The sequence below is a fragment of the Camelina sativa genome, chromosome 18 (assembly GCF_000633955.1).
Source record: "Camelina sativa cultivar DH55 chromosome 18, Cs, whole genome shotgun sequence".
Lineage (NCBI taxonomy): Eukaryota > Viridiplantae > Streptophyta > Magnoliopsida > Brassicales > Brassicaceae > Camelina > Camelina sativa.
Window position 1 is genome coordinate 9716448 of NC_025702.1, and position 26674 is coordinate 9743121.

General features: G+C 37.2%; 6 protein-coding genes across 9 annotated transcripts in view; 2 read left to right on the forward strand and 4 right to left on the reverse strand.

The window, feature by feature from the left end:
• Window positions 1-3464, reverse strand: part of LOC104760953 (UDP-glycosyltransferase 91C1-like) — a 4997-nt gene extending 1533 nt beyond the window's left edge. Inside the window, exon 1 of one of the 2 annotated variants that reach the window (XM_010483956.2) lies at window positions 2365-3464. In XM_010483956.2, the coding sequence (XP_010482258.1) occupies window positions 2365-3354 (990 nt within the window). In that variant the 5' untranslated portion in view covers window positions 3355-3464. Of the gene's footprint in view, window positions 1-1771 lie in introns of those variants that run through there. The other variant, XM_010483955.2, reaches the window with a different exon arrangement.
• On the forward strand, window positions 5329-6698 carry LOC104760954 (AT-hook motif nuclear-localized protein 17-like). Its single transcript, XM_010483958.2, has one exon. It carries the CDS (start codon window positions 5633-5635, stop codon window positions 6452-6454), a length of 822 nt encoding a protein of 273 aa, XP_010482260.1. The 5' UTR covers window positions 5329-5632; the 3' UTR covers window positions 6455-6698.
• On the forward strand, window positions 9378-11147 carry LOC104760955. Of its 3 annotated transcripts, none has more exons than XM_010483959.2 (6): window positions 9378-9783; window positions 9875-9947; window positions 10046-10209; window positions 10286-10313; window positions 10657-10765; window positions 10907-11147. In XM_010483959.2, exons 1-6 carry the CDS (start codon window positions 9553-9555, stop codon window positions 10986-10988), a joined length of 687 nt encoding a protein of 228 aa, XP_010482261.1. In that variant the 5' UTR covers window positions 9378-9552; the 3' UTR covers window positions 10989-11147. The 3 variants fall into 3 exon arrangements, with proteins under 3 accessions (XP_010482261.1, XP_010482262.1, XP_019095460.1); XM_010483960.2 differs by having other exon boundaries at window positions 10049-10209; XM_019239915.1 differs by lacking the exon at window positions 10907-11147 and having other exon boundaries at window positions 10667-10760.
• On the reverse strand, window positions 11461-14462 carry LOC104760956 (endoglucanase 25). The gene is made up of 6 exons (XM_010483961.1): window positions 13878-14462; window positions 13458-13768; window positions 12914-13378; window positions 12670-12805; window positions 12368-12540; window positions 11461-12188 (listed from the first exon to the last, which is right to left on the reverse strand). Exons 1-6 carry the CDS (start codon window positions 14248-14250, stop codon window positions 11781-11783), a joined length of 1866 nt encoding a protein of 621 aa, XP_010482263.1. The 5' UTR covers window positions 14251-14462; the 3' UTR covers window positions 11461-11780.
• LOC104760957 (ferric reduction oxidase 7, chloroplastic-like) lies at window positions 19297-22653 on the reverse strand. The gene is made up of 8 exons (XM_010483962.2): window positions 22282-22653; window positions 22101-22197; window positions 21754-21951; window positions 21415-21649; window positions 20929-21256; window positions 20302-20837; window positions 19761-20211; window positions 19297-19680 (listed from the first exon to the last, which is right to left on the reverse strand). Exons 1-8 carry the CDS (start codon window positions 22496-22498, stop codon window positions 19511-19513), a joined length of 2232 nt encoding a protein of 743 aa, XP_010482264.1. The 5' UTR covers window positions 22499-22653; the 3' UTR covers window positions 19297-19510.
• On the reverse strand, window positions 25128-26305 carry LOC109130479 (uncharacterized mitochondrial protein AtMg00810-like). The gene is made up of 3 exons (XM_019240058.1): window positions 26249-26305; window positions 25727-26151; window positions 25128-25653 (listed from the first exon to the last, which is right to left on the reverse strand). The coding sequence occupies exons 1-3, from the start codon at window positions 26303-26305 to the stop codon at window positions 25128-25130; spliced, it is 1008 nt and encodes a 335-aa protein (XP_019095603.1).

A 26674-nucleotide genomic window follows, 5' to 3' on the forward strand; every position in this document is an offset into this window, starting at 1 on the left:
CCGCTTGGTTTTCTCTCTCCTCATTCTTTTCTCCCTAAAACGATTAGGTCAAGCCGTCATCTGTAACTCCCCGTGTTGCCTCTCCGGTGGCCACCACGGCGCTGTGAGAGGGCTTCTAGATCTGTTCCTGTTTTTTCTTTGTTTTACTATAAGCCTTAGAGATCTCGGTGTGCGAAGTGGTTCGGTGGTGACTAAGGCTTCTTGACGGTGATGGTGAGGCAGATCCAGTTCCGGCGTGTCTCGTAGACGGTGGATCTGACCTTTGTCAAAGGTTTGCCGTTCGTTTTTTGGGATGTCCCAGATGAGATTCAGTGCAGTATCATTTTGTTGGGATGGTGTCGATCTTCGGAGGATCGTCGTTTATGTGCCTCTTCTCCCGACTGGTTGTCTTCCCCGGCCATGGTGTAAGCGACCGTGATTCTCTCTTGTCGTTAGCCTTTTGGTTTGTTTGGGTCATAGTTTAGCTCTTGATCTTGAAGAAGTTACGGCCAGGTTGTTTGTCTAGCTTAGGATAGCTTACGTTTTACCTCTTTTCAGTTCGTTGAATCTTTAAAACTAAGTTTCCTTCCACCGCCATAGATTAGAAAAATAAATAGGTCTTTTGCCGTGGTCTGTTCCTTTTCTGTTCTTGTAAGGCTAACCTCTTGTGGGCAGTGACCTCTTGTGGGGATGCAAAGTCCTAGATTTAGATTCACGGTTTAAGATTAGGTGGTTAGGAATTAGATTTGCGTTCCATGCTTATTTGTTTGAGGTATTCGTTCTCAGTTGGGTTAAATCTTCGTGGTGGCCTCTATCCTTGGATCTCTTCCTTTGGGGTTTGTAGATCTTTTCGACATCGACTTTTGAGGATGTAGTCCCGCAACGTATGTTCTCTCCCGACTTCTTTGATGATTTTGAGAGTTTCTCTTTTGGCTCTTGTGTTGTAATCTATGTTTCGCGAGTATTGGGCTTAAGCTTTCGGGGATATTTCTGTTTTCCGCCGACTTTAGGATTTCAAAAACGCATTCCACCCCTGTATTTCACCTTGTATTATATATTGAAAATTTTCAGTGAAAAAAAAAATCGAGTGGCATAATATGTTAATGTGGATTACTTAGGTAGGGAATGGGAGTGGCGTAATTGTAAATGACAAGACGGTTTCTTATGGATCTCTTTTAAGTTCAGCAATCAACATAACTTTTTAAAGATGCAGTGCGTTTTTCTTTTGTTAGTAAAAAATAATAGTTCAATGTGCGGTTTAATTTTTCAAAAAGAAACTGAAAAATGTATGCATCAGTACTAACTCTCATAATTCATGTGTTTGTAATTTTTTTATGCGGTTTTGTAAGTATATATATGTATTGCATGCTAATGTTTTTTTTTAATCAGAAATGTGTTTCTCTCACTTTTTTATAAAATCAATTATATTAAAATTTTATTTACAATAACAAAATATTATTTTTAGAATATTATTTTGTAAATTTATTATCCAATTTACTTTATTTTTAAAAAATTATACATGTTTCTTGAATTATACTTCAATTGTAAAAAAATTATTGTTCCACATCTTTATCGTTTTTTCTAAATGTTATATAAAAATAGATAGATATATATATATAATATATTGTTAAAAGTAAAATAATATGTTTAAAATTTTTCTTACTACAACCAAAACATTTTCTTATTAACAATACTACTAGTAATTTTTTTACTAATCAAATATTATTTTATATCACTTATTTATTTTAAATCGTATTTGTTTTGCTAATACTTTTCACGAGCATATACTATCTACTAAAGTTAATAATAAGGTACAATAAAACTGTCATACAATCAAATATGTTGTTACCATTTACACTCTTATTTTTTTAGACAACTTCGAAGACAGAAGTTTCTTGGATTAGACGAATATTTTAAATTTATTTTTGTGTCTTTTTTATTTTCTTCCAAATATCATGATTGGATGCTCCCACGGCAGCCGTAATCATATCAACAACTAGATGATGATCCTTTACTTGTCATAAAACTGACAATTTCGTCAACGTGGCGAATATTCTCATCCATGTTCCCAAACAAACCTTTCATCAGCTTAGCTGTATCCCTTATTGACTCACCTTCTTCATCCATCATCACCAATCTAACCGAGTCAGCCACCGAGCAAGAATCAAACGACCCATCTCTCTCATCTCTCAAAACCTCAACACCAATCCCCTTCCCATGCAACAGTCTCGTGTTAAGCCCTTGCTCATTCAGGACCGGCAAAAAGATCGGAGCTTTACCAAACCCTAACCCTTCCACCACTGAGTTCCAGCCACAGTGTGTCAAGAACCCTCCCACTGACTCGTGCCTCAGTATTTTCACTTGTGGAACCCATCCAACATGAACCATGCCGCGTCCCTTGACTGTTTTCTCGAACCCGTCTGGAATATGTGGCTCGTTCCTTAGAACCCAAAAGAAAGGTGTCTCTGATTTCTCCAGCCCAAGAGCTAGCTCGGTGACTTCCTCACGACGGAGACTCGCTTCGGTGCCGAGTGACACGTAAACCACAGAGTTAACTCGCTGCTTGTCGAGCCACTCTTTAATACAAACCCATGTTGTATCATCGTCGTCGCCGTCTTCAATAACCGGAGGAAGAAATCCGGTTGGAAAAACCGGTTTTTGGTACAGATCTTTTAGTAAGCCAAACCATTCCGGTTCAAATTCCGGACAGCTACGGACAAAAACCGCATCGCTCTCGCCGATAGAGTAACCGAACCGGACAGAATCAGAAACCCCGGTTACATCTTCATCCGTCTTCTCAACGTATCTTGTGACTTCATGATAACGAAACGCGACGTTTGACTTAAACGGAACCCACGGGGGCACCACCGTGAAATCTTCCGGCGTAGTTCTTAACTCATCAATCAAAGACGAAGACGGTCCTAAGAAACAGAGAGTTGCAGCGTTAAAGAGACTAAAGAAGGCCTTAGAGATACCAAGCTCAGCCGCAATAGAAGGGAGCCAATGAGAAGCGTAGTCGAATATGATCCAGTCCGGAGAAGACCGTCCGAGAAACTCTTTCAAAGGTGCCTGGAGAAGGTCAAAGGCGGCTTTGAGAGACTGTTGCTTGATGTAAGGTACGTCCATGGAAGATTCTGAGGTTGGAGACAAGCCGGAGATGAGAGGGAGAGGGAAAGAGACGAAGGTGATGGAGGAGGAGAGGTTTGATGGTAGTTTGGGAAGTCTTTCGAGGTTTCTTGGTGTTGATATGAAGGAGATCTTGTGACCCTTTTGAGCTAGCAACTTGGAGAGACTAAGAAAAGGAAGAAGATGACCCATAGCTAGCCATGGAAACATGGCTATGTGCATAACTTCTTCTTCTCTCTTGTCCTCCATATTTGCTTTTCTTAATTTGCAAAAATTTAATCAGCCATCCTATATAGCTATTTTATACACGAAATGATGGAGAAATGAATACATGAAAAAAATAACAAGTAAGATTTATATATGAGTTTAAAAAAAAAGTATACATATATATATAACATTTTTTTATCAGAGGAGAAAAGTATACATAAAATATAAATTTTATATTCAGTACATGATTAACGTATTAACACGAGAATAACTGGATGACACACTTTTGATTAGTTTGGAACGAATTTTTAAAGTTAGTTCATTATCGGACAGCTCACGTTGACGGTATTCATCATTAGGCTTCGTGATATCAAATAAACTTCATACTCCATCTGTCTCACGCATTAAGAAAACTAAATAGTTTCACACATATATATTAAGAAAAAATTAAACTTTTTATTTTTAAACTAATTTATAATTATTTTATGGTAGAAAGAGAAATCATAACCCACTAAATATTATACTATTTGGAATAAAATATAAAGTAAAAAGATTATTTTAGTTTTTAATTTAGAAAATCAATCTTTTATAAACAAGAAATATTCTCTAAAACATCAATTTATATGAAACAGAGAAGTAATTATTACCATAAGAAAATATATCAATCAACCCGAAAGAATTAACAATCGAAATCAACCACAAATGATTTTTCTTACGATAAATTCTCAAAGCATAAAGACTGAATAACTCGTGGCCATTGACAAGTAAATTGCCATTTGTGACCAACTGTTGCCTTTGTGCCACTATTTTTATTAGTGGCGGTCTTGTTCTATTCTTGGCATCAAAATATTGTTTCTACTTTTCTACCCTTGCACACAATGGTGAAATGCCTAATTAAGTTCTTCTTTCGTTTAATTAGTAATGGTGAAAATGTGCATTGGTTTTGATTAGGTAATACCTAAGATACAAACATTAATCCTCAATAATAACCATCACAAATTGGCTAAAGCTCCTAACACTTGAATAATCGAAATAATATTGTAAGACATTTGTAAGACATTTGTAAGACACTTTTTTCAAACTTTTGAAAACACATTTTAAAGCAATCATGAAATTGGAGTAGAGTGGGACGATCACACAATATTTCTTACTGGTGACTGGTGACCAATTTTATTTACTGCGATTGCACCATCCCTTCTTAACATTTACAATAAGCCATTGAAATTGGAAATTTCGCATTCAATTTAAATCTTAAAGGTGCAATGACAAACCTTAGCCACCAAACATGATTATGTTTCAAATTTAGAGATGGCTTTGACAAAGGCTTTTCATATAATATTTTCCAAAGTTCAAAAAAAAAAAAAAAAATAGCGTCAACGACAGTTGGTAGACGAATTCTAAAGTTTTCTAGTGAAAAAAGAACAGTAACATGTAAAAAAATTAATAATGAATCATGAAGGAGAAGAAGAGTAGAAATGAGGATATTAGAAAAGAGAGATGTGATGAAGACCCGAATTGGTTCTCAGCACACTCCAGATTTGGGATATAGGGGATGTTCCTCTCATCTCTCGTCCCCACTTGTCCCCCATCTTTTTCTATCCCTATTTATAAACTAAATCATTTTTCTGTAGAATATATAAAAACTACACATATATATCCAAATGACTATAGAGAAAAAGTCTTATTTTTTTGTTGACTTACAACCATTTTTTTTTTGCTTACTGTTGATACTAAAGTCTCGTAATTGTTTTTTTATATTATTTGTAATAGTAAAAATCTGATCATAGACTCTCTTTTTTTGACATATTCTTAAAATAATTTACATTTGCTTTAGTTTTGGTGTAAAAATAGTTGATTATATCAACCTCCGAAAAGATCTATATACATATATATATATATATATATATTGTTTCTAAAAGGTCAAAAAAAAAAAAAGGGTGTGTGAACCCACACCACACCACACCAAAACACAAATTAGACAGAATCGGACATATAAATATTTGGAAATCTTTACTTGCAATTCCCAACTAGCGGCGCCGCTCTCTCTTCTTTCTCTTTTCTTGCTTTCAAAGCTCATCTTCCCCTTCTTCCCTATCCTCTCATTTCTCCTTTATTAATCATTAAAAAAAAAAAACAATACTTTTCCATTATTTTATAATCACACCCTACCATTTCCCAAAGGATCTCCATCTTCTTCTTTATACAACAAACCTCCTCATCTTCTTCTTCTTCCTCCTTTTTTTTTGTTTTAATATCATTTACACAAAAATCCAAAGCCAAATCTCTAATAAACAAATCCCCAAAAAAAAAGAAAAAAAAAATGAAAGGTGAATACAGAGACCAAAAGAGTAACGAAATGTTCTCAAAGCTTCCTCAACAACAACAACAACAACAACACTCTCTGAACTCTCACTTCCACCACCTCTCCTCCACCGCCGCAACACCCACCGTCGATGATTCCTCCATCGAAGTCGTCCGACGTCCACGTGGTAGACCACCAGGTTCCAAAAATAAACCCAAACCACCTGTCTTCGTCACGCATGACACCGACCCTCCTATGAGCCCTTACATCCTCGAAGTCCCTTCCGGAAACGACGTCGTCGAAGCCATCAACCGTTTCTGCCGGCGTAAATCCATAGGAGTCTGCGTTCTCAGTGGCTCTGGCTCCGTTGCTAACGTCACTCTACGTCAGCCTTCTCCCGCAGCTCCTGGCTCGACCATAACGTTCCACGGCAAGTTCGATCTCCTCTCCGTCTCCGCAACCTTCCTCCCTCCTCCTCCTCGTACTTCCTTGTCTCCACCGGTCTCTAACTTCTTCACCGTCTCTCTCGCCGGACCTCAAGGACAGATCATAGGAGGGTTCGTCGCCGGTCCGCTTATCTCCGCGGGAACAGTCTACGTCATCGCAGCAAGCTTCAACAACCCTTCTTACCACCGTTTACCAGCGGATGAAGAGCAGAAACACTTGGCGGGGACAGGGGAAAGAGAGGGCCAATCTCCGGCGGTCTCTGGTGGCGGTGAAGAGTCAGGACAGATGGCGGGAAGTGGAGGAGAGTCGTGTGGGGTTTCAATGTACAGTTGCCACATGGGTGGCTCTGATGTTATTTGGGCCCCTACCGCCAGGGCTCCACCGCCCTTCTAAACCAATCCTTCTCTTACACAACTCGAACCTTCTTTTTTTGGTAATTAGGATGAATCAAGAAACTAGGGTTTTATCTTTTTTGGCTTTTGATCATGAAGAACCATCGTTTGCTTTTTTTTTTTGGTTTTGTATCATCAGAATTGACAAATCTCATGCTTAATCTTTTTTTCCACGGTGTAATCTTTGCCTTAGCTTTCTTCTATGCGGCAAGTTCAATATTAATTTGATTTGACTGTATGACTCATATAGAATATGTGCTGCTACCTACTGTCTTCCATCGCATTCTAGAGATATTTAAGAATAGTTGTCTCTAATGATTGTGTTCCATTTTTTATACTCTTTGTTATTGGATTTGTTATGCTTTGTTTATTGATTGTGAATCTTCAAAAGTGTGGCTAGTAGGTGTATATTAATGGTTTTTATCAGGATTTTAGCTAATTTTAAGAAAAACTTTACAATTTTGGCTGCATTTCAAAGAAGCGGGCTTTTACTTTATCCTCCACACCATCGACCTTACAATTTTGGCGGCATTGACCATTTATTTTTAAGTTTCATAACAGTTAAATACAAAAAAAAAAGTAAAAAATGTACAAATGCTTTGTCATATTACAGGTTAGTTTCCATTGATGTTTTATATAGGTAATTCATAAAAAAGAAATGCTATAGATTTAACCAAAAAGGATAATAATAATAAAATGTCTTAATGTTAAAAAGTATGAGAGAGCAAAACTTGTTTGGTGTTTTTGGGTAAAAAAAATAAAGAAGCATTAACTATGCATATCTACGTAAGAAGCATTGATTGGACACAGTTTGGATTTGTCTCAAAGTGTCTTGATGGTTTGGACTCATGTCCCTGGTCACACTCATATATCCAGAAGTTTGAAGACTATACATCTGCAATGTCTGCAAAAACACACATATCTATATATATAAACACATTCAATACCCACTTGTCTTTTCAGTGCCCTTTCTCTTTATATCTATTTTAGCTTTCTACATTGGGGTTTGGGACTGAAACTTGCAAGAAAGGGAGAAGAAGAAACGTGAACAAACATTCGACAACGGCCTTTTCTTTTTGGGTCTTCTTTTTCTTTTTAAATTTGACTCTATCAACTACTAAATATAATTTAATTAGTTTTTGTTATTTTTGTTAACAATTTAATTAGTTTTAGTTCGGATATCTTAGCCAGAGGATGAACGGAACATAGTTCATAACTTACGAGAACAAGTGCAATGTAAAAAAGCGAGAAAAAGAAAAACTATGTTTTGATCCTCACTAATAAGTCAATAATGAAAGCTAATCTTCATCCTTACTACTAAACAGTCTAAACTTAAGGTACTTAGGTTGTGTTGGACCTTGCTATTGTCACGTTTTTGCTTTCGTATCAGGCCGAAGCTCTTTTAAATTGCCTCTAGCGAATGGCTAGGTAAACATCAAGAAAAAGAATTTTTTTTTAAAGAGAAATGCTCTTGTTATCCAAACTTGGTGGATGAATACAAAACAAGGATCCAACCCTTACTCATATCATAATGAACCCAAAACGGATGGTAAGAAAAATTCAAATAACAAAGCAAGTTAGATTTGAAAACCTATGATCACAATCATACGTATATATCCATAATGAGCAAATGGATTGGATGACAGATTCTTAAGACTATTTCATAGAGTGGTCCTTGAAAATATCCTAAATATTATCTACAAACCTCTAAACCTTTTGTAGAGGTCTCTACAAACCAAACTTACAATAAGATCAAAGTTGAAAGTTATTCGGTATGTACAAGAAACATAAGTGTTCTTTCTTTCTTAATTCTTCCTTATAAGCTTCTTAATTATGGTATATGGCTAAAATGATTTATACAATATAAGTATACAGTCTTTAGGAGTTCAATACATGCTTTAAGGTATAATTTTGTGAGTTTTTTTTTTGTCAACCAAACATTAAATTAAAAGAAAATCTCACGGTTGGTAGTCCAAACTGGAGGAAAAATGTTTACAAAAGAGATTTCAGAAATAAAAGAACGCGAAGCACGGGCTAGGCAATCCGCATGTGAGTTTGACACACGTGGAATCCGAAAAGGAGAAAAGTGGAAACGACTCCATAAGTAGGTTGAAATCATCCAGTAAGTGGGAAAACATTGGCCAGATATGTACCATTGTGACTAATTCAGTACAATCCGTCTCGAAGCGTTGACAAAAGAGTAATGCACTTTAGCAAAAGAGTTTTTTTTTAATACTAGCATTTAGCAATTTCGTCGAAGAAACTACTAGCAACTTTTTTAAAGTTGGGGTGGGCATTTTGGTTTAAGTTCGGGTTCGGTTCGGTTCGGTTTGTTCGCTTTTGTTAAAACTCTAACCAAACTCAACCGAAGTTAGTTTGGTTTGGTTTGTGTTCCGGTCGGTTTATGTTTGGTTTGGTTTGGTTTGGTTTGGTTTTAGTTTGGTTCAGTTTTAATTCGGTTTAAGAATCAATTAATGTAACAAAATAAATTTGATTATGGTTTTATAATAGTTAATTAATCAAATAAATTAGAAAGATAGAAAATTAAAAATAATACATAATATTAAATATAATTAAATTTTTATTTATATTTAGTCAACTTTATTAGAAAAGTTAAAATAATGTAAAAAGAAATAAAATGCAAGTGGTAATAGATATGATCACATGTTTATAATTTTAATAATATTATTAATTAATTTAAGAAACACATTAGGTTAATGGTTCGGTTCGGTTTTAAAAGGAACCAAACCAAATTATTTGGGTTGTGAAAAAACATAATCGAAAGGTTGGAGTGTAGGATTGGGTTTGGTTTGGGTCTGTCGGTTGGTTCAGTTCGGTTTGGTTTGATTCGGTTCGGTTTAAATGAAATGTAATTTTAATAAACCAAAACCCAAAAACGAATTAATTGCAAGACAAAAAAAAAAAAAAGAAGCAAAAACGATCAGTCGGGTCGGGTCGTCGTCTTTCTACTCATCTTCGATTGCGATTGCAGCAGATCTTCGTTGATTTTGGCTGTTTCTATGCCGCAAGAGCTTCGATTGCAACCTCGCTGAAGAGGCTGGGGTGGAGGGGTGAGACAAACCCTAGTAGGAGGCAGCTATGGACATCGATTGCGAGAGCAAAGGGAAACGCATCGACAAGGATAACATTCGTGTCAAGCGGAAGACTTTGCAAGCTTTGCTCGATGATTGCCAAAGAGCCCTCGAGCTCTTAAACTTAGCCGAACTCAGTTCTGAAGAAGACGACGAAGAAGATAAAAACACCGGCGAGAAAGAATCGAGCAGGGGAGAAGCTTCTTCTTCCGATCGAGATGATCGTGAAGCTGATGAAGTATGTATCTCTAAATTTTTATAACGATTGGAAGCTGGTGAAAGAGACTTATATGAGTTTGTAATGACCTTCTTTGTCTTCCTTGTTTCAGTTATATGATCTCATCAAATCCAGAGTTGAATGCCATGACTTCATTGACAAGATTGAGTCAGCTCAGGTTGCTGGTGAGGAACTGAATACTTCATTTTTTTTTTTTACCCAAAATCCTATGATTTTGCTCATTTGGGTTGTATATATAATTGTGATTTCTGTTTGTTTTTAGAAGATTGTAGTAGCTCATGGGATGTAGTTAGTGAAGATGATCTTTGGGATGATGAAAGCATGGCTCAGAGTGAAGAAGATTATGTCCTTGTTAGGGAAGAGGATATAGCAGAGGGCATTGCTTGTTTCATGGCTACTTATTTATCATCACTTAAGCAGAAAAAGGTACTCAAGCTTGCTTTTTATTTTGCTCTCGTTTTTATATCAGCCTGAGTTTATTCGATTTGGCATCATTATGCAGGATTTGACTCCTGAGCAGCTTCAGAAAGGTATCCTAGGCTTTCCATTCGTAGTCAGTCAACCTTCAAAATGCTGTTAGTGTCGCTTACACTCTGTTAGGAAGACAGTTAGATCTTTAGAGAAAAAGCAGAAAGTATATAGGTATCAGTAAAGGGCATTGATTGTTTTGGGGTCTTGAAAGGGCATATGAGAGTAGGGGATGCATTGGAATTCATCCTTAGTAAGAAGTTTAACTCTCAACTTGGAAGCTTGTTATCCCGTTTACACAAACAAAGACCATTAAGTCGCCAATTTCTTTTCTTTGAGGTTGATTACGTGTGAAGTTGATCAGCGGTGGCATAGTAGAGTATTAATGTTTGATTTGTAATGTAGCACTTAGCAGAATGTTCTCAGTGAAGAAGAGAAAGGGGAAGCTTCGGAAAGCCTGGGATGGAAGTAAGGTCGCTTACAATGTAGCATCGTGGAGCGCAACTGTTATAGGGTATAAAATCTTATGAATATGCCCTTTATCATTGGCTTGCTTCTACATTGCAAAATCAATGTTACGCTTGCTTCTCCGAGTCCCATTGCTTACCCTTCTCACCAAAGTATGCATTTTTTTTTGTTTTCGCTTCACTGACAGGATCTACCAAAACCCGGTTATCCTCAGGGTTGCATCAAAGGCCTTCTGGGCGTCATGCCATGTAATATCGAAGCTTGTCTGATTGACGAAAAAGCCTTTTGAACACATCTCGCCTGTGTGATGTGATAAGTTACAGTTTAAGTTGGGCTCCTCCATGGTCCCTGTAAATAAAATTCCATCCTGTATATAGAATACCATATGTGATTCCTTTTGTTAAGTGTACCATTATTCTCTGCGTCTCCTTTTCTATACATAACAAACGAATAAATGTATGGTAGAACATCATGATAAAGCATAAAACCAACCATCAGCGTAAGTATCATAACTAGGGCATAATCATAACACCATTGAACCCAATATTTGTAACTGTTTTACGATTGAAAATCACAGTCACTTGTCCTTTTTTCTATAGGCTGCGTATGTTATTGAGTTCTATAATGATGAAACTTGGACAAACTTTCTTTTGTCTACAAACAGAAGCACCAAAAGTAGATATCCAACGATATAAGCTTGTTTGTATTACTCGTAATAAGTTGATTTTACACCATGAAACATAGTTAAAAGTTTAAGACAGTTCATTCAATTGTTTTTTCAAAGAATACAAGTTTGGTATCAAACATATACAGAGTAAAACGCATAGATATATATTATATCTCACAAGAACAAAAGAGCAACCCAAAAAAAGAAGAAAGAGAGACAATGCTCGTGGTAAGCTGACCCACCCAGGGTTTGTATCTAGTAAAGCCAAATGAAATCCTTAGTAGTTTGGTTACGGCTGACTTGTGTTTAGCTTCTACTCTTCTGGTCTCACACCCAAACCCTTACCTCATTCATTTGTTTTGGCAGCAGCGACAGATTCACAAGTCTATCTTTCTCAAGGTTTCCATGGTGCTGGTGGAGGCGGTGGAGTAGGAAACAACGGAGGAACAGCTGAGAAAATAGTGTTTTTGTCTATCTTACCAGTGGCTTCTTCTTCACCCGACAATGCCACGAGAGCTGCGACCAGACCAGCATTGCCTGCAAGAGTCGGTTCAGTGTAGTTGTAGTTCATACGGACATCGCGGAACCCGTCGCGCTTGTCAGGACCAGCAACCATGGCTCCTTCAATCGTGTTTGGGTTTGGTTTCTTACTGTCTCTCCATTTCCATCCTCCTTTGCAATTATATTTGACTTTGTTCTTTGGAATCGATGCTCCTCTGTGATGCACATGTTTTGGGTATTTTGTGCCAAAACCAACGACATAACTCATCTTCCGAGGGTTTTTACCGAGTATGTAATCAATCTGCCAAAACACAGCGAAGCCAAGTTAAGTCCAATTTCTTTAGGGGATAAAATCTAAAATGAAATTTAACAAGATTTTTGTATACTCTTGGAGAAAACTAAAGTTTCATTTTTGGATATTATCCATTACTGTATCTGAGATTACCATTTGTGTAAAGATTTAAGGCAAAGATGCATTACCTGTGATCTCGCAAAGTCACGTAGCACATTAGTCGAATAGAAATTAGGTCCACAGTACCATCCAGGAGTATCAGCAGCATCAAGATAATCACTGTAAAGTGTCGCTAAGAAAGCTGCATTTGCAGAATACTGCAACGGCTGTGGGTCTCCATGATTCAACTCTAGCAACCCTCCTGCACATACCAATATTTACATGTTATATTTCCATAACAAGAACAGATGTTATATTTCCATAACAAGAACAGGCCCAACGGTTAGAGTTTCTATTAGAGGCAAACATAAAGACTGGAAAGGTAACTTACCCTTGGTTCTGTTAAATTTGTTGAAATAAGGCAAGTATGAGCACATAACAATACTAGTCTGATTGTGGAAGGTCCTTAGAATTTCTTCATATGGATATCCAGGACTTAGAAACAACCTCAACCGACTCAACAGTAACTACATAGCAAAAGAGATTCAAAAAGTTAGGAATAATATGGTTAAGCGGATCAAGAAGACATGAATATCTAAGAAACATAAAGACAGCAGGTTGTTCTGTGGACTGACCTGAGCACCAGCAAGCTTATTGTCCCAGCTAAATACACCATAGTAAGGTCCACCCCAGAAGGCACCAGCATGCTTGGCCATAGTGGGTTGGGTGATTAGATTGAGATAGGTTACATTTCCTGTAGCATAGTACAACCAAGCACCTCCCCAAATGAACTCATCCCAATACATGCTTGAATTATAGAACTTGGCAGATTCCGCTGTGCCTGCACTGTATCTTCCTCTCCGAGTCCTTCCAAACTGATACACAGTCTTAGCACCATGGACAAGCTTTTTAGAATACTCCTTGTTGTCCTTGAATACAATGGACGCTGAAGCCAGAGCAGCTGCCATCTCCGCAGCAAGATCCGAACAGCCACCGTTGCACGTAGTCACAGGCCTTTTATAATCCATGTCCTCAGGACGCATCCAACAGTAATGATCATTAGGATCTGTATTTCCATCATCAGTATTCCCTGATCCGACCTGCCACAAACAAGTAACGAGTGAACAAACAACTCAAAACGAAAGATCCTCCTAAAAAAGGTCAGTAACTAACTAGTACCTGAGACACAAGATCGTCAATGGAGTCAGCAGTACTATTAAAAGTCTTGAGAAAGTAATCAGTTCCCCATTTGATAAGCTCCTTAACATGGACGAGCTCGCCCGCGGCTTCGTATTTAGCACTATATTCAATAACACTCCAGCTCAACATGGTCATAGCATAAGCCATGGGAAAGTTGAACTTGATAGCATCACCAGCATCATAGTAACCTCCCACCAAATCTTTATAGAAGCTTCCCGTCTCACCTCTCCCATCTTGAAGCCCAGAGTTACCTCTCCATGACACGTTGTTGTGCTTCGGCAATCTCCCAGCTACAGAAACAAAACCGTCAAAATCAGACTTAGATCTACAAATCTATCTCTATATGATCAGATCTTAGGCTAAATGATCCAAAATCAAAGTAAGAGAATCCAGACTTACATTTCTGAGCATTGAAGAACTTAAGAGCTTTGTGTAGAGCTAAAGTGTAATTATCCGGCGGAGGATTCTTATGATGATGCCGCGGCACAGTTTTAACGATCAAGGTGATAAATCCGGCGAGCAACGCGGCGGCAACAATAGTACCGACAGTCCAGACGAAGATCTTGCGGCTAACGATAATACAACCGAGATCGACGTACTTCTTCTTCTTCTGCTCCGTCGGACCAAGTAACCAGCTCTGCTGCGTCTCATCGAGCGGCCGAGAAAGAGCAGCGCGATCTAAATCGTTTAAATTCCGGCTACGATCATCGTCGGTGGCGGAATCTGCTGTGTTGATCTCCAATGGACCTCCCCATGGATCTCGTCCGTACATGATGATGCTTCGCTCAGATGAACCAACACTAAAGGATTCAGATCTGAGAATAAAAAAGAAGAAGAGAGGAAGAAGTGTGTGGAAGTGAAGAAATGTGAGTTAAGAGTCAATAATAATGAACTGTGAGATCTGGTTTTGGGAGTAGTGGTGGCTCTCTCTCTCTCTCTCTCTCTTTTTTTAGTTTTTAGTTTCTCTTCTTAAGTCTCTCCTCATCACTTCAATTATTTTTTGTTATTATCTTAATTATATGTTTGTTGTTTGGTTAATTTCTGCATGTTACGTTACAGCTAACACTAATTTTGGTATTTTGGTATTTTTTTTTTCTTTTTTGGCCAACTATGATTGAGCTTTCTGGCCAACTGGTAAAAAAAAATCTTATGTAATTTTCCTTTTTTTCTACAAATAAAGAAAAATGTTTAGACGTTTACATATTACTTTATTTTGTCGGAAGACATTAAATTATTATTTTTAAATCCACCGTTTCTCCAAAATAAACAAATTTTTAATATAAATTTGTCCGTTATAAAAATGTGAGATGCTTTGTTTACTAGTAAAGCAAATGGGCTTAATGTCGGGTAGATGATAAAGACAAGTCTCCTAATACAAAGTGTCGGTGGTGGGATGCAAATTTTTATTTATTTTATGCTTATGATTATGGTGTCTTCCACGTCATCATTTTCGTGGGCTCTAGAGTCATTACATTTTATATTAAAAACATTTTCTTACCAGATAAGAATATTTTTGCGTAAAATTCACTTATACTGGAAAATGAAAGTCCACCGTCATATTTAAATATTTCGATTATTATTTTTCTAACGTTGGTTTGTTATAATCAAATTTTTTTTCCAAGAGGAATTCACATAGTCTTTTTTCTTAAAACATATTTATAGACATTTGTGCCCGAAAAAATCGATGTTAGATCAATAATGACCTAAGAGAGAAAGAATTACATCTCATGAGTCAATTCATAGAACTCAAAGTGATATAATCTAACTTTTAATTCGATAAAAATTACATTTCGTGTTGCTGGCGTCATCATCATAGAGTTCTTCGAAATCTCACCAAATATATAAAAGTTCGCTTATAAAAAGATCATTTATATGTAATGTATTATACAAAGCCTCACGTTCTTGGATGATTTAGATAAAGCCTCACGTTCTTTCTTGTGGGGTGGGACTCCTGAGAGGCGCAAACAACACTTATTGGATTGGAGAAAGGTCTGTAGGCCGAAGCAGGAAGGAGGGTTAGGAATTCGTTCTTCTAGATTGATGAACAAAGCTCTCTTGGCAGAAGTGGGTTGGAGAGTGTTGATTGTTCATACCAGTTTGTGGGCCAGAGTGTTACAAAGTAAATATAAGGTGACTGATGTTCGTGACCTCTCTTGGATTACTCCTAAGTGTATGTGGTCCTCCACTTGGAGGAGTGTGGTTTCAGGTATTACAGAGGTGATACGTCCAGGAATGAGTTGGGTTCTGGGCGACGGGAGGAGTATTCGTTTCTGGGATGACAAATGGTTATTGAATATTCCGCTTCGGGAGTGTGCTACTAGCTTGCTTCCACAGGCTTTCGATACTTTGAGGGTGTGTGACATGTGGAGTAAAAGCACTGGATGGCAATGGAGTAGTATTGATCCATATGTTTCAGAGAATATTCGCTTGCAGCTGACTGCTATGGTGGTGGACAATGTGAATGGTGGGCATGATAGGATTTCTTTGGGTGAGGATCCTACGTGAAGTTTCTCTGTTCGTACTACGTATCACTTTCTTATGCGCGATGATACGCCAAGACAAAATTTGGCACGGCTCTATGATCGGTTATGGAGGGTTGTTGCTACTGAACGAATCAAAGTCTTTCTCTAGCTGGGAATGCATCAGGTAGTGATGACGAATGCGGAGCGTCAACGACGACACCTCTGTGAGAGTGGGATTTGTCAGGTCTGCAAAAGTGGTGAGGAGTCCTTATTACACATACTTCGTGACTGTCCTGCTATGTCGGGTGTGTGGAATAGGCTTGTTCCTCGACGAAGGCAAGCAACTTTCTTTTCTGTATCTATACTGGAATGGCTTTATATGAATTTGGGGGTAGAAAACGTTACTTATGGTAGTCCCTGGGCGACATTATTTGTAGTAGCGGTGTGGTGGAGATGGAAGTGGAGATGCGGTAATGTCTTTGGGGTGCAGGGATAGGGTACAATTTTAAAAAGAACAAGCACAAGAAATGGTCCAAGCACACAATAAATCACAGAGTGTAGGAGCAGATGTACGTAGAGAGGATAGACTGATCTCGTGGCATAAACCGACTGCGGGTTGGTTTACTTAAACACTGATGGTGCATCAAGAGGGAACCCGGGTTATGCGACGACAGGAGGGGTATTGCGGGATAGAGATGGCGGCTGGTGTGGGGGTTTTGCGTTTAACATCGGGATATGTTCGGCGTTGTTAGCGGAGTTGTGGGGAGTCTATTACAGACTTTGTACGGCTTGGGAGTGTAATGTGCGGTGAGTGGAGTTGGAGGTGGATTCGGAGCTGGTTGTTAGTTTTCTCACGACAAGGATGAGTGATTCTCATCCACTTTCCTTCCTAGTACGTTTGTGCTATGGCTTGCTTTCAAGAGACTGGCTAGTCCGTATTACTCATATCTATAGGGAAGCTAACCGTCTTGCGGATGGGTTAGCCAACTATGCCTTTTCTTTACCATTAGGTTTCAAGTTTTTAGATGTTTGTCCGGATGTGCGTAATACTGAGCTACTAGCGGATGAGACTGGATCTGCGTATCCACGTCGTGTTTGATTATAACTTGGTTCTTTTTTCTTTTTTAATAAATTATAGGAGACTCTCCTCTTTCCTACCAAAAAAAAAGGGAATTTTACTAAATGTGCCACATTGGCTATAGAATTTTTCGATTCTACCACATCTCCAAAACCTTTCCTAATGTACCACATTGACAATGAGTTTAATGACGCTTATACCCCCATTAGCTGAGGCTGCAAGAAAACGTAGGTGTTGGGCGAGGACAGACTACCTAGGACTTGGCATTAATTACATGGGTAACGTGAATTGGTATTAAATGTGGACAAAGGGGGGAGGATTGTTGGGTAAAAGGAAGCAAGATATTTTAGCGTTTAAAATAATGAATTTTGGTGTTTGAAAAGGACAAGCTCTTGTCGTTAACGAGTAGAAGACGAACTGTGTTTTTTTTATGGTGGACGACGATGAAGGTAGGTAAGAATTTTGACTTAAATTTGTAGATTTTATGAGAACGAGTTGGTATGTTCATTGTGTAACATTTATTGTCCATCTGGAAGAGGTATAAAAAGATGAATTTTTGACATTGGAGAGGAAAGTTGTGAAGTCCAAAGAGTAGACAAAAGCATTTAATAGACAAATGTATTTAAGTATACAAGAGTGTTTAGGCTTGTAATGGAGACATGAGTATAGAACATAAGCATGGATAGACAAGAGTATTTAACCAGACTTGTCATGGAGACAAGAGTATAGAGTATTTAAGTAGACAAGAGTATTTAAGTAGAAAAATATGTTTAATATAGGAAATGTCGACTATATAATAGAGAACTCGAAAAGTTAATGGTAATAAGTTCATAATTCAATAGAGAATGTGTTATGTTTAGCATTGCAACTTGAGTGATATCATTATGCTTGTGGACGAGCCTAATTATGAGTGGACAATAAACGACCTTGTAGACAAGTTATCAGTATCACAATGTGGACCACAAAATAAATGATGGACACAATATCAGTAGACATAATGGTCTAGTCTTACATCAAATTTAAAATGAAAATGCAGTACTTAAAAAAGTTACAGGCTCGAAAGACAAATTCCAAGAAGGGAAAAGAAAGGCCTTGATAGTAGTAGAAAACACCGAAAACATTTATAAAGTAGGACAAATTCATAAATGGACAACAAATTCTTGGTAGACACCTACTACATAACTCATTTTAATGTCGTCCACCATCTGCTCCGTGAGGTTATCAAGGCCCAACCTTTGTGCGTGGAGTTCGATGTATTTCACAGTGAGTGGACCACAATCTCCGATGTTAGTAATGATTGAGAGATCCACCGTGGACCACAATCTGCAACGATGGACCACAATCTGCAACTTCCCAGGAAAAATAGGGGAAGACCGGTTCGTAATGATTGAGAGGAAACAAATAACAAAGAAGCAATGTATATAGAGGACAAAAAAATACCGGAGAATCGACCCAATTGGAGGGTTCGTACAACTCTTCAAAAAAGGAACGCTTAACGCTGGTGCAAGATCTGTGCTCTGCTCACCGGCGGAAATGTTAGTTTCCATTTCCGATGAGGGTCCACCGTTGAAGTTGCAGTTCAATCTGATGTGATGAAAACAGATTCAGCAAAAAAAAAGTTTGGGTAAACTTGGCGGAAACATCGAATAAACTTACAAACTTCACCGCCGACAACTTTGGTTGAGCATAGGAAACTCCGGCGACCGAGAACAGTAATATTACAGAAAATTCTCGGGTTGAGTATGAGAGATGAGAGATGAGAGATGAGAGATATCGATAATAAATGCACCCAATGAAAAAACAGAGAAACAAATAATTTTTCTTTTTACAAGAAAATATGAAAAGACAAGACATGCAAACTGACAAAACATTCAAATGAATTCTTTGTTTACACAAACCTTCAACAACGTCGTCCCGGATTATAAACGTAATTCAACTTTTACAATTTGGTATATTAGAAAAGATCTAACCAAATGTGGTAGAACCCACAACTTTAGTTAACAAATGTGGCAATTTTGTTAAAAAACTCAAAAAAAAAAAAAATGTAATGTATTATAGATTCACTGTGTTACAAAAGTTACATGGAATAAGATACTAATACAATTCATTAGGAATTTAAGATACATCTGTCGGTTATCTTTAATTAATGATTTTTAAAAATACGAATATATCTCAATTTATAAAGAAAAATCCAAAAAAAAATCAATAAATAATATGACCAGTTTTGTAATTTTTAGACCTTATCAGATTGCATTTAATTATATATTATATGTCCCCATTGTACCAAGGAATACCAATAGAAGATGCATGCTTATACATTTTGATTACTTATTCTTATAAATTAAACATTGAAAGATAAAAACATACACACATCATCCATAGCTGTTTCTTTAATACATACAGACTGCGAGTATCTAAACTATACAAATATACTTTTCCTTCACATTACCATATAATGTTCTTGCCTCTTGAATCTTGAAAGCTTAACTAGCCTAGAGATCGAAACTGTGGCTGTTGAAGTGGAAGAGAGGATGATTCGCCGATCGACAGATGCTATGTGACCGTATCTCTTTCGCTACGGTCGCCTGAAGAGCCGCTGGACCGCATACTATCACTCCAACATCCACACTTCCCCATTTCCCATTCAACGACTCAAATATCTCTGCAAAATCACAAAACAATAATACAAATTTACATAAACCGCTAATTTTTTTTAACTAAACCTCTAAAGTACCTCTGTACCTCTAAAGTCAGGTCTGGTGCCATAACACATAGTGGTGTAACTCTGGACATCTTCTTCTTCTATCTCCAAGCCTTTGAGCTCTGCTGTAGATGGGTTATGGGGTTCTTCTACATTCAAATATACCTTTTCATTGCCATTTGCTTCCCCTTGACCGGTTTTGTGACCCCAACGATGCCAGAAAACAACCACAAGACCTCCAAAAATCAGCACACTTGCAACCATACAAACAACAAACAGAAGTCCCCTGTACCACCATGTCATTATGTTGTATTTGTTTATGTAAAAGAGGTCCAACAACGTGATCATTGCAATAAACCCAATGGTGGAGACAACTAGGTACAGTCCAGACCATATGTTATCCCCTGTACCAACGAGAACCGACATGGGACACCCGTTGGTTTGTTTTGGCTTGACAGAAGGATGCACCACCTTGTGAACCATCCCATCTTCCTGTTATGAACATGAAACAAAGCAGAGTTCAACTAACTAGTTAAGGCCTACCGCAGATACCAAAAATCTTATACATGTAATTAGACTTACCAATAGAGGCTCGGATTGTCGTGTGACGTAGATGTGAATTTCAAGGTTTAGTTTCTTAGAGAAGGAAGGGCAAATGGAAGGTATGTCAATTGCTGAGAGAAGAGAGAGCTCGTCTGAGTTTTTAATGGCCCAGACAACTAAAACCTTACTCGGTAAACAAGGTTTCCCATCTCTTTTACGGTGTAGGATATCACTTAAGATGGCGAAAAATGGCGTAATCCCGATTCCTCCTGCTACTAAGACCAGGTTCTCGTACCCTAAGTGGTAAGGAGATTCATGGCCATAAGGTCCCTCCACACAAGTTGTGATTTTGGGATATGACTGAGGAGAAATGAGCTGGTCTTGATTCTCTGCCTCATATAGATTTGATAACTGGTCTCTAAGCTTTGCAGTCCATCCACCAAGAACCTTTATGAGAACAGCAACATGATGGTTCCCATCTAAAGGACTTGATGAAACACTGAAAGGATGCCATTGTAGCCATGATAGTTCCCTCACTTGAAGAAAGATAAAACTAAGCGCATTGTATCTCATATCTGGTTACAACAAAATTGGAGGAACAAAGTCAGTAAAATGGCCTTTAGATTAGAGGTACAGGGAAGAGAGAGATTAAACATAGTTTGTTACTTGGTGGTTTGGAAAGGACTAGTTCGAGAGTTCCACAGGGTAGGCTCTTTGCAGAGATTACATCTACAGTCCTTCTGGATTGGCAGAACCTCAAGAAACGGTCAAGAATGAAAAGAAAAATTCCTCCAGAAACAATACTGAACAAGTAGTCACCAACGTGAAGTGCCAAGAAGACTACAAAGACAATGTATAGTTGATGGGTGTAGAAGAAGAGCTCAAAGTAAAGCTTTCTCGTGGTGTGAAGCGACGTGACCCACATCAGTAAACCAGCCACTAGACTAATAACTCCGGGTAAAATAGCAATTCCAGTAGCTTTCCATTCAAATAACTGAGAGGAATAAGTAGTGATGATTAAACTTTAATATAGAACACAGTAAGAAATATAAATAAGACTGTGTGTGATAAAATCATCTCAAAACCTATTGGTATTAAATAAACTAGGCTTTAGTATCATGTCAAGCTTAAATGTTGTTGCAGGAATCTTACACTCTTTAAAAGTTGACCTTGAATGGCCCATCCAACAACATAACAGAGGCCATGTAAGGTGAAGAAAGCCATAGTGATATGACCAAGCCAAACATGATATCTTGTAGCATGCTCGAAAGGGATATCGATAAGACGGAGAAGAACGGAGCCTCTTGAGATTGGAAGAAACAGAAACACCATACACAACAATCCAATCATCCCAAAACGTAGACCCGTTACCTCCAGGAGAAGAACACTGAAAACACACACACACACAGCCACAAATAAATGATTGAAATGAGACAAAAAAAAATAAAAATAAAGCTGGAACAAAAAAGAAGGAAATGAGTTAAAAAGAACCTTCTTTCGTTAGGAAGCACATGGAATAATTCAAGAAGGCTGAGATTTCTCAAGGTATAAGCATAGATAGCCCATAGGAAAAAAACAGAGAAGACCAAAATCCCAAGAAACTCAGCTGCAGAAACAACCCCAAATGGTCCATCCACAAGAACAGGAAATGTCCATAGCCTAAACCTTGGGAATTTCGATATCTTCCTCCTTCACAATCACCAAAACACACATTTATGTAAGAACAAAAACCAAAAGAATGCAATTTTATACAGTTACATATTATAATATGCTTTGACACTGTATGTGACAATCAGCTCAATAAAATAGTTTAAAGAATCTCTTTCCACCATACTTACTTAGTGAAGACCTTCTCTTCCCCAGAGATGATGAGATAGAGAGAAGCTAGGACGGAGATAACAAGAATCGGACCACTAAAAATTAGGAACATGCTTCCTGCAAGTTTTGGACAATTAGATGGTTAACAGTTTGGACAATTATCGGAGAAAACAAAGCAGAAGTGATGGTACATAATGTAACCTGTTGTGCCATAGAGAGTTTTGGAGGACACAGCCCTCCAGTTTGTGAGGAGTTGATCGCAGAGTGTTCCAGGGTACATCAAAAGGAAGACAACCCAAGTCACGAATATCACAGACATAACAACTTTCAATACCCATTTCAAAGATGAAGTCACCACAGAGGAGGATGATGATGATGATTGCTCTTTAGACAAGAGTGGGGTTGCATGTTCATCCATCTTGCTTTGAAGATTCTATTTTCTCAATGTTGTGATGAGAGTTGGCTACAGAAGAAGCATCAGCTTTTAAGGAGAAGAAAATACAATATGTAGGGAATAAATTGAAAAAATTCAAGAGGATATGATTAAGAGAGCCAAGGAAGAAAATTTCTGGACCAGTGAGGTTTACATCATTCTCATTTCTGAAAGATTCCATCAGTTACATCAATCCTAGTACACAAAAAAAAATAAAATAAAATGAATTTTAGAAAAACAAAACAAAAAAAAAAAAGAGTAAAAGAGAGGAGGGCATTATTACGTGAGAGTTAACGTACTTGGGAGAGAGTCTCACCGTTTCATTTCAATCACAATTTGGGGGGNTAACAAGTACTGATTTATAGTAGATAATTCATATAAGATGATTATTATGACGATTGTAGTGGTTTGTCTGTTGGACCAACTGCGTTACTAAAATTACAAGTTAAAAACAAATAGAGTAATCAATGGAGCACGAAAGGTACATGATATACTTTCCACATTTGAGAGATTCAAGTGAATTAAGCTTGCTACGTTTCACAATTGAATTGATTCTAGAACTAGTAAAAGATTTAAAGGGATTAAGAAATTGCCAAGAAACATAACTATTAACTAGGCTTTAACCCACGATACACCGCGGGACTATATTTTTAAAAGTAAAATAAAAATGTAATTTTTAAATAGATTAACTATATATGTGACTAATGTTTTGTAAAATTTAAATATATATTCCTTATATCTATATATTATTTAGGTTTACCGGTTTAAATTGTTAAATTCAGAATATAACATGTGGTATACCGTAGTATTGTTTATTTATTTTACATGATCGTAATTTAATAATCTTAATTAGATATGCCTAATATTCAAATGTCGATGGTATTAACAAAATACTGAACTGATAATTTACTAACAGTCAATGAAATAATTTTTAATTTATATTAACACCCAAACTCATCCCGCTAGATATCCAAACACAATTTTTCTTCTTCGCTTAAGTACAACATACACGTTTTTCAAAATCCAATTAACGAAAAATGCAAAAAAATATAGTACCAAAAATCTTGCTAATCAAGTATATATTATCTTCAAAATATCTTAATTTTAGAATTGTTTATATATGATTCAGAAATAAGTTATGAAATATGATAATTATTTTAATTTTTTTTGGCAGATAAAACGGACAAATATGTATTGACCTAAAGATTAATTTGAGATTTGCACATACATTTTTATTGTTAGCATTAAATATTGTAATGAATTAAGGAGATATTTTAGGAAATATTTAGGAAATTTACAAAACAAATATTTAATGGGATATTGTAATTAGTTGTTGATTGATTAAAGAGATATTTTAGGAATTTTTGTTCTGCACAAAATCTTGGTTTTAAATTTTATTTTATAAATTAAAATTAAAAATATTTAATGCCGATGGCATGCTTGTAAATAAGTGTGAATTTCAGGATTTATTTTATAAATGTCTCCAAAAATGTATATATAGATGTGTTAAGTTTTTCCAACACTAATCAACTAGTTATAACCATTTAGAGGAAAAAAATGGAGATGCATTGGCTAAGGTTTCTTAGACTTTTCAGTAACTAAACCAAAATCTCAAAATCAAGTAAGATAAACAGAACCACTTAGCTAAGTTTTTACATGTCAACAACTTTTGTGGTCTGTAAAAGGGTTGATTGATCATGACGAAACAACTCCCATGGCTGGCCTACAAGAAAACATAAGCTGATATAAGCCCTTAGGCTTGGCCCAACAACAAAAATAATTTGTTGCAGAGAGATCATAGTAGGACATCTTAGATACCAAAACTAAGATTACCGAGCACTAGTAAAGAAAATGATGGAGACTCGTAAACATGTCACCAACAACATATAAAGACACTTGAATTCACCACAAGTGGCTTGCTTTCCCAAAAGATGAACACAATTGAAATAAACAAATCCAAAAAGATTTCTTTACTCATGTTAGTCCAAAATTATCTTCCGAGTCCTCAATTTATACGAAAAGGGACTTAAAATCGTAATTTTATCTTACATAAAAGGAAATGGTGTTAAAATGCAAATGAAAGATTAGAGGAAATTACTCATGTTTAATATGATAGTGGGGCAAAGGCAAGTAGCCCATAATGAAACCCAACAGAATCAAACATTAAATTAAGAAAGCCCAATAGGCCCATATAATTAGCAGAAACGATTACCGGAGTACACAGAGAAGAAACAATTCCGGAGAAGATCAGAAGCTATGTCCGGCCGGTTTCTGTGATCTCAATATTAGATATATTATTCCGGTTAATTGGAAACAGAGAAGCCAAATTCTGGAGTTTCACGGAGGAGTTAACCAAATCTGAATTATAGTTCTAGATAACCGGAATTAATATATCTAATACTCAATGATCAATCTCGATTGCACACTATTAGATGAAGGAGAGAGTGAGAAAGTTAGTTAGAAAACCAGACTCAAAGAACTCATTCTCATTCAGCTTAATGTGTACATTTACATTTTCTCTTCTTATATATGTATCACATTTACTAAACCGGAGTTAACAATCCGGTTAACTCTAATCAATATAAACCAGTTTCATCTATATTCTAATATCCCCTCAAGATGGCATGTAGATTGAATTCAAACCCATCTTGCCAATAAGAGAATGAAACTGTCCAGGCTGTACGACTTTAATAAGAACGTCAGCCAGTTGTTGATCCGTCTTGACATGGAGTGTCTTCACAAGACCATTAGAGACTGCTTCTCTGACTTTGTGACAATCCATCTCCAGATGCTTGGTTCTTTCATGAAAGACATCATTATTTGCAATCTGAATTGCGGCTGTGTTATCGCAAAAGAAAGCAACCGCTTTAGCTTGAGGTACCTGCAGTTCAGTCAGTAGATTCACTAACCATTGAATCTCTTTGACGCCGACCCCCATTGCACGGTATTCAGATTCAGCTGAAGACATGGAGACAGTGCTTTGTTTCTTGGACTTCCAGGAGATCAAAGAGGTTCCAAGGAACATGCAAAATCCAGTGGTGGAGCGTCTAGAATCCTTACAAGAACCCCAATCAACATCTGTGAAAGCTGTTAAAGTAAGATCTGCAGTAGCAGAATAGAACAAGCCCAAACCAATGCTTCTTCAAATAGTGTAACACTATGTAGGCAGCTTGTAAATGAGAAGATTTAGGAGCAGCAGTAAACTGACATAACCTGTTCACCGCATAAGTAATATCGGGTATGGTTATTGTCAAATACATCATCCTTCCCACCAATCTCCTATATTGCTTTGGATCATCAAGCAGAGGCTCCTTACTATCTTGGACGAGTGACACATATGGATCCATCGGTAAAGTAGAAGCCTGAAAAGCCAATAAACCAGTTTCTTCGAGTAATTCCAACGTATACTTTCGTTGACAGATGGAGATTCCCTTGCTAGATCTTGCAATCTCAAGACCAAGAAAATAACGCAATGGTTCTAGATCTCGAAGCTTGAAAGAACTCCGTAGATCAGATTTGAGTTGAGTAACATCTGCCTCATCATTTGATGTGATGATAATATCATCCACATACACCAGAACAACAATATATTTTCCTTTATGATTCTTCACAAACAGTGTGTGATCAGTATGTGCTTTCTGAAAACCAAGTTTCACAAGAACATAGCTAAACTTCAGAAACCATTGACGCGAGGCCTGCTTTAAACCGTAGAGAGATTTTATTCAACTTAGAGACATGATTCGGTGATAGTTTCTCTCCTGGTTTTGCAGTATAGCCTGGTGGAAGAGTCATGTAAACTTATTCATCGAGATCACCATTTAGAAAGGCATTAGAGATATCCAACTGATGTAAACTCCACTGTTTGGCAGATGCTACAGCTAAAAGAGTCTTGACTGTAGTCATTTTCGCAACTGGAGAGAAGATATCAACAAAATCCACACCTTCTTGTTGTGTATATCCCTTTGCTACAAGGCGTGCTTTGTATCGTTCCAAGCTTCCATCAGAATTGAGTTTAGTTTTATAAACCCATTTGCACCCAATATCATGTTTATTTGGAGGGAGTGAGCAGATAGTCCAGGTGTGAGTACTTTCAAGAGCAAGAAGTTCCTCATTCATGGCCTGGATCCACTCATCAAATTTCTTGGCTTGCTTGAAAGTAGC

Bases quoted from the DNA above. Each gene is read 5' to 3' on its own strand.
- LOC104760954 (XM_010483958.2), top strand. From the start codon at position 5,633: ATGAAAGGTGAATACAGAGACCAAAAGAGTAACGAAATGTTCTCAAAG.
- LOC104760955 (XM_010483959.2), top strand. From the start codon at position 9,553: ATGGACATCGATTGCGAGAGCAAAGGGAAACGCATCGACAAGGATAAC. The intron at 10,210-10,285 runs GTACTCAAGCTT...ATCATTATGCAG, and splicing joins CATCACTTAAGCAGAAAAAG to GATTTGACTCCTGAGCAGCT. The intron at 10,314-10,656 runs GTATCCTAGGCT...TTTGTAATGTAG, and splicing joins TCCTGAGCAGCTTCAGAAAG to CACTTAGCAGAATGTTCTCA.
- LOC104760956 (XM_010483961.1), bottom strand. From the start codon at position 14,250: ATGTACGGACGAGATCCATGGGGAGGTCCATTGGAGATCAACACAGCA. The intron at 13,769-13,877 runs GTAAGTCTGGAT...TTGTTTCTGTAG, and splicing joins GTTCTTCAATGCTCAGAAAT to CTGGGAGATTGCCGAAGCAC. The intron at 13,379-13,457 runs GTACTAGTTAGT...TGTTTGTGGCAG, and splicing joins TTGACGATCTTGTGTCTCAG to GTCGGATCAGGGAATACTGA.
- LOC104760957 (XM_010483962.2), bottom strand. From the start codon at position 22,498: ATGGATGAACATGCAACCCCACTCTTGTCTAAAGAGCAATCATCATCA. The intron at 22,198-22,281 runs GTTACATTATGT...CAAAACTTGCAG, and splicing joins AACTCTCTATGGCACAACAG to GAAGCATGTTCCTAATTTTT. The intron at 21,257-21,414 runs GTAAGATTCCTG...TATTCCTCTCAG, and splicing joins AAGGTCAACTTTTAAAGAGT to TTATTTGAATGGAAAGCTAC.
- LOC109130479 (XM_019240058.1), bottom strand. From the start codon at position 26,305: ATGACTCTTCCACCAGGCTATACTGCAAAACCAGGAGAGAAACTATCA. The intron at 26,152-26,248 runs GTCTCTAAGTTG...CTTGGTTTTCAG, and splicing joins AGAAACTATCACCGAATCAT to AAAGCACATACTGATCACAC. The intron at 25,654-25,726 runs GTTATGTCAGTT...CACTATTTGAAG, and splicing joins ATTACTTATGCGGTGAACAG to AAGCATTGGTTTGGGCTTGT.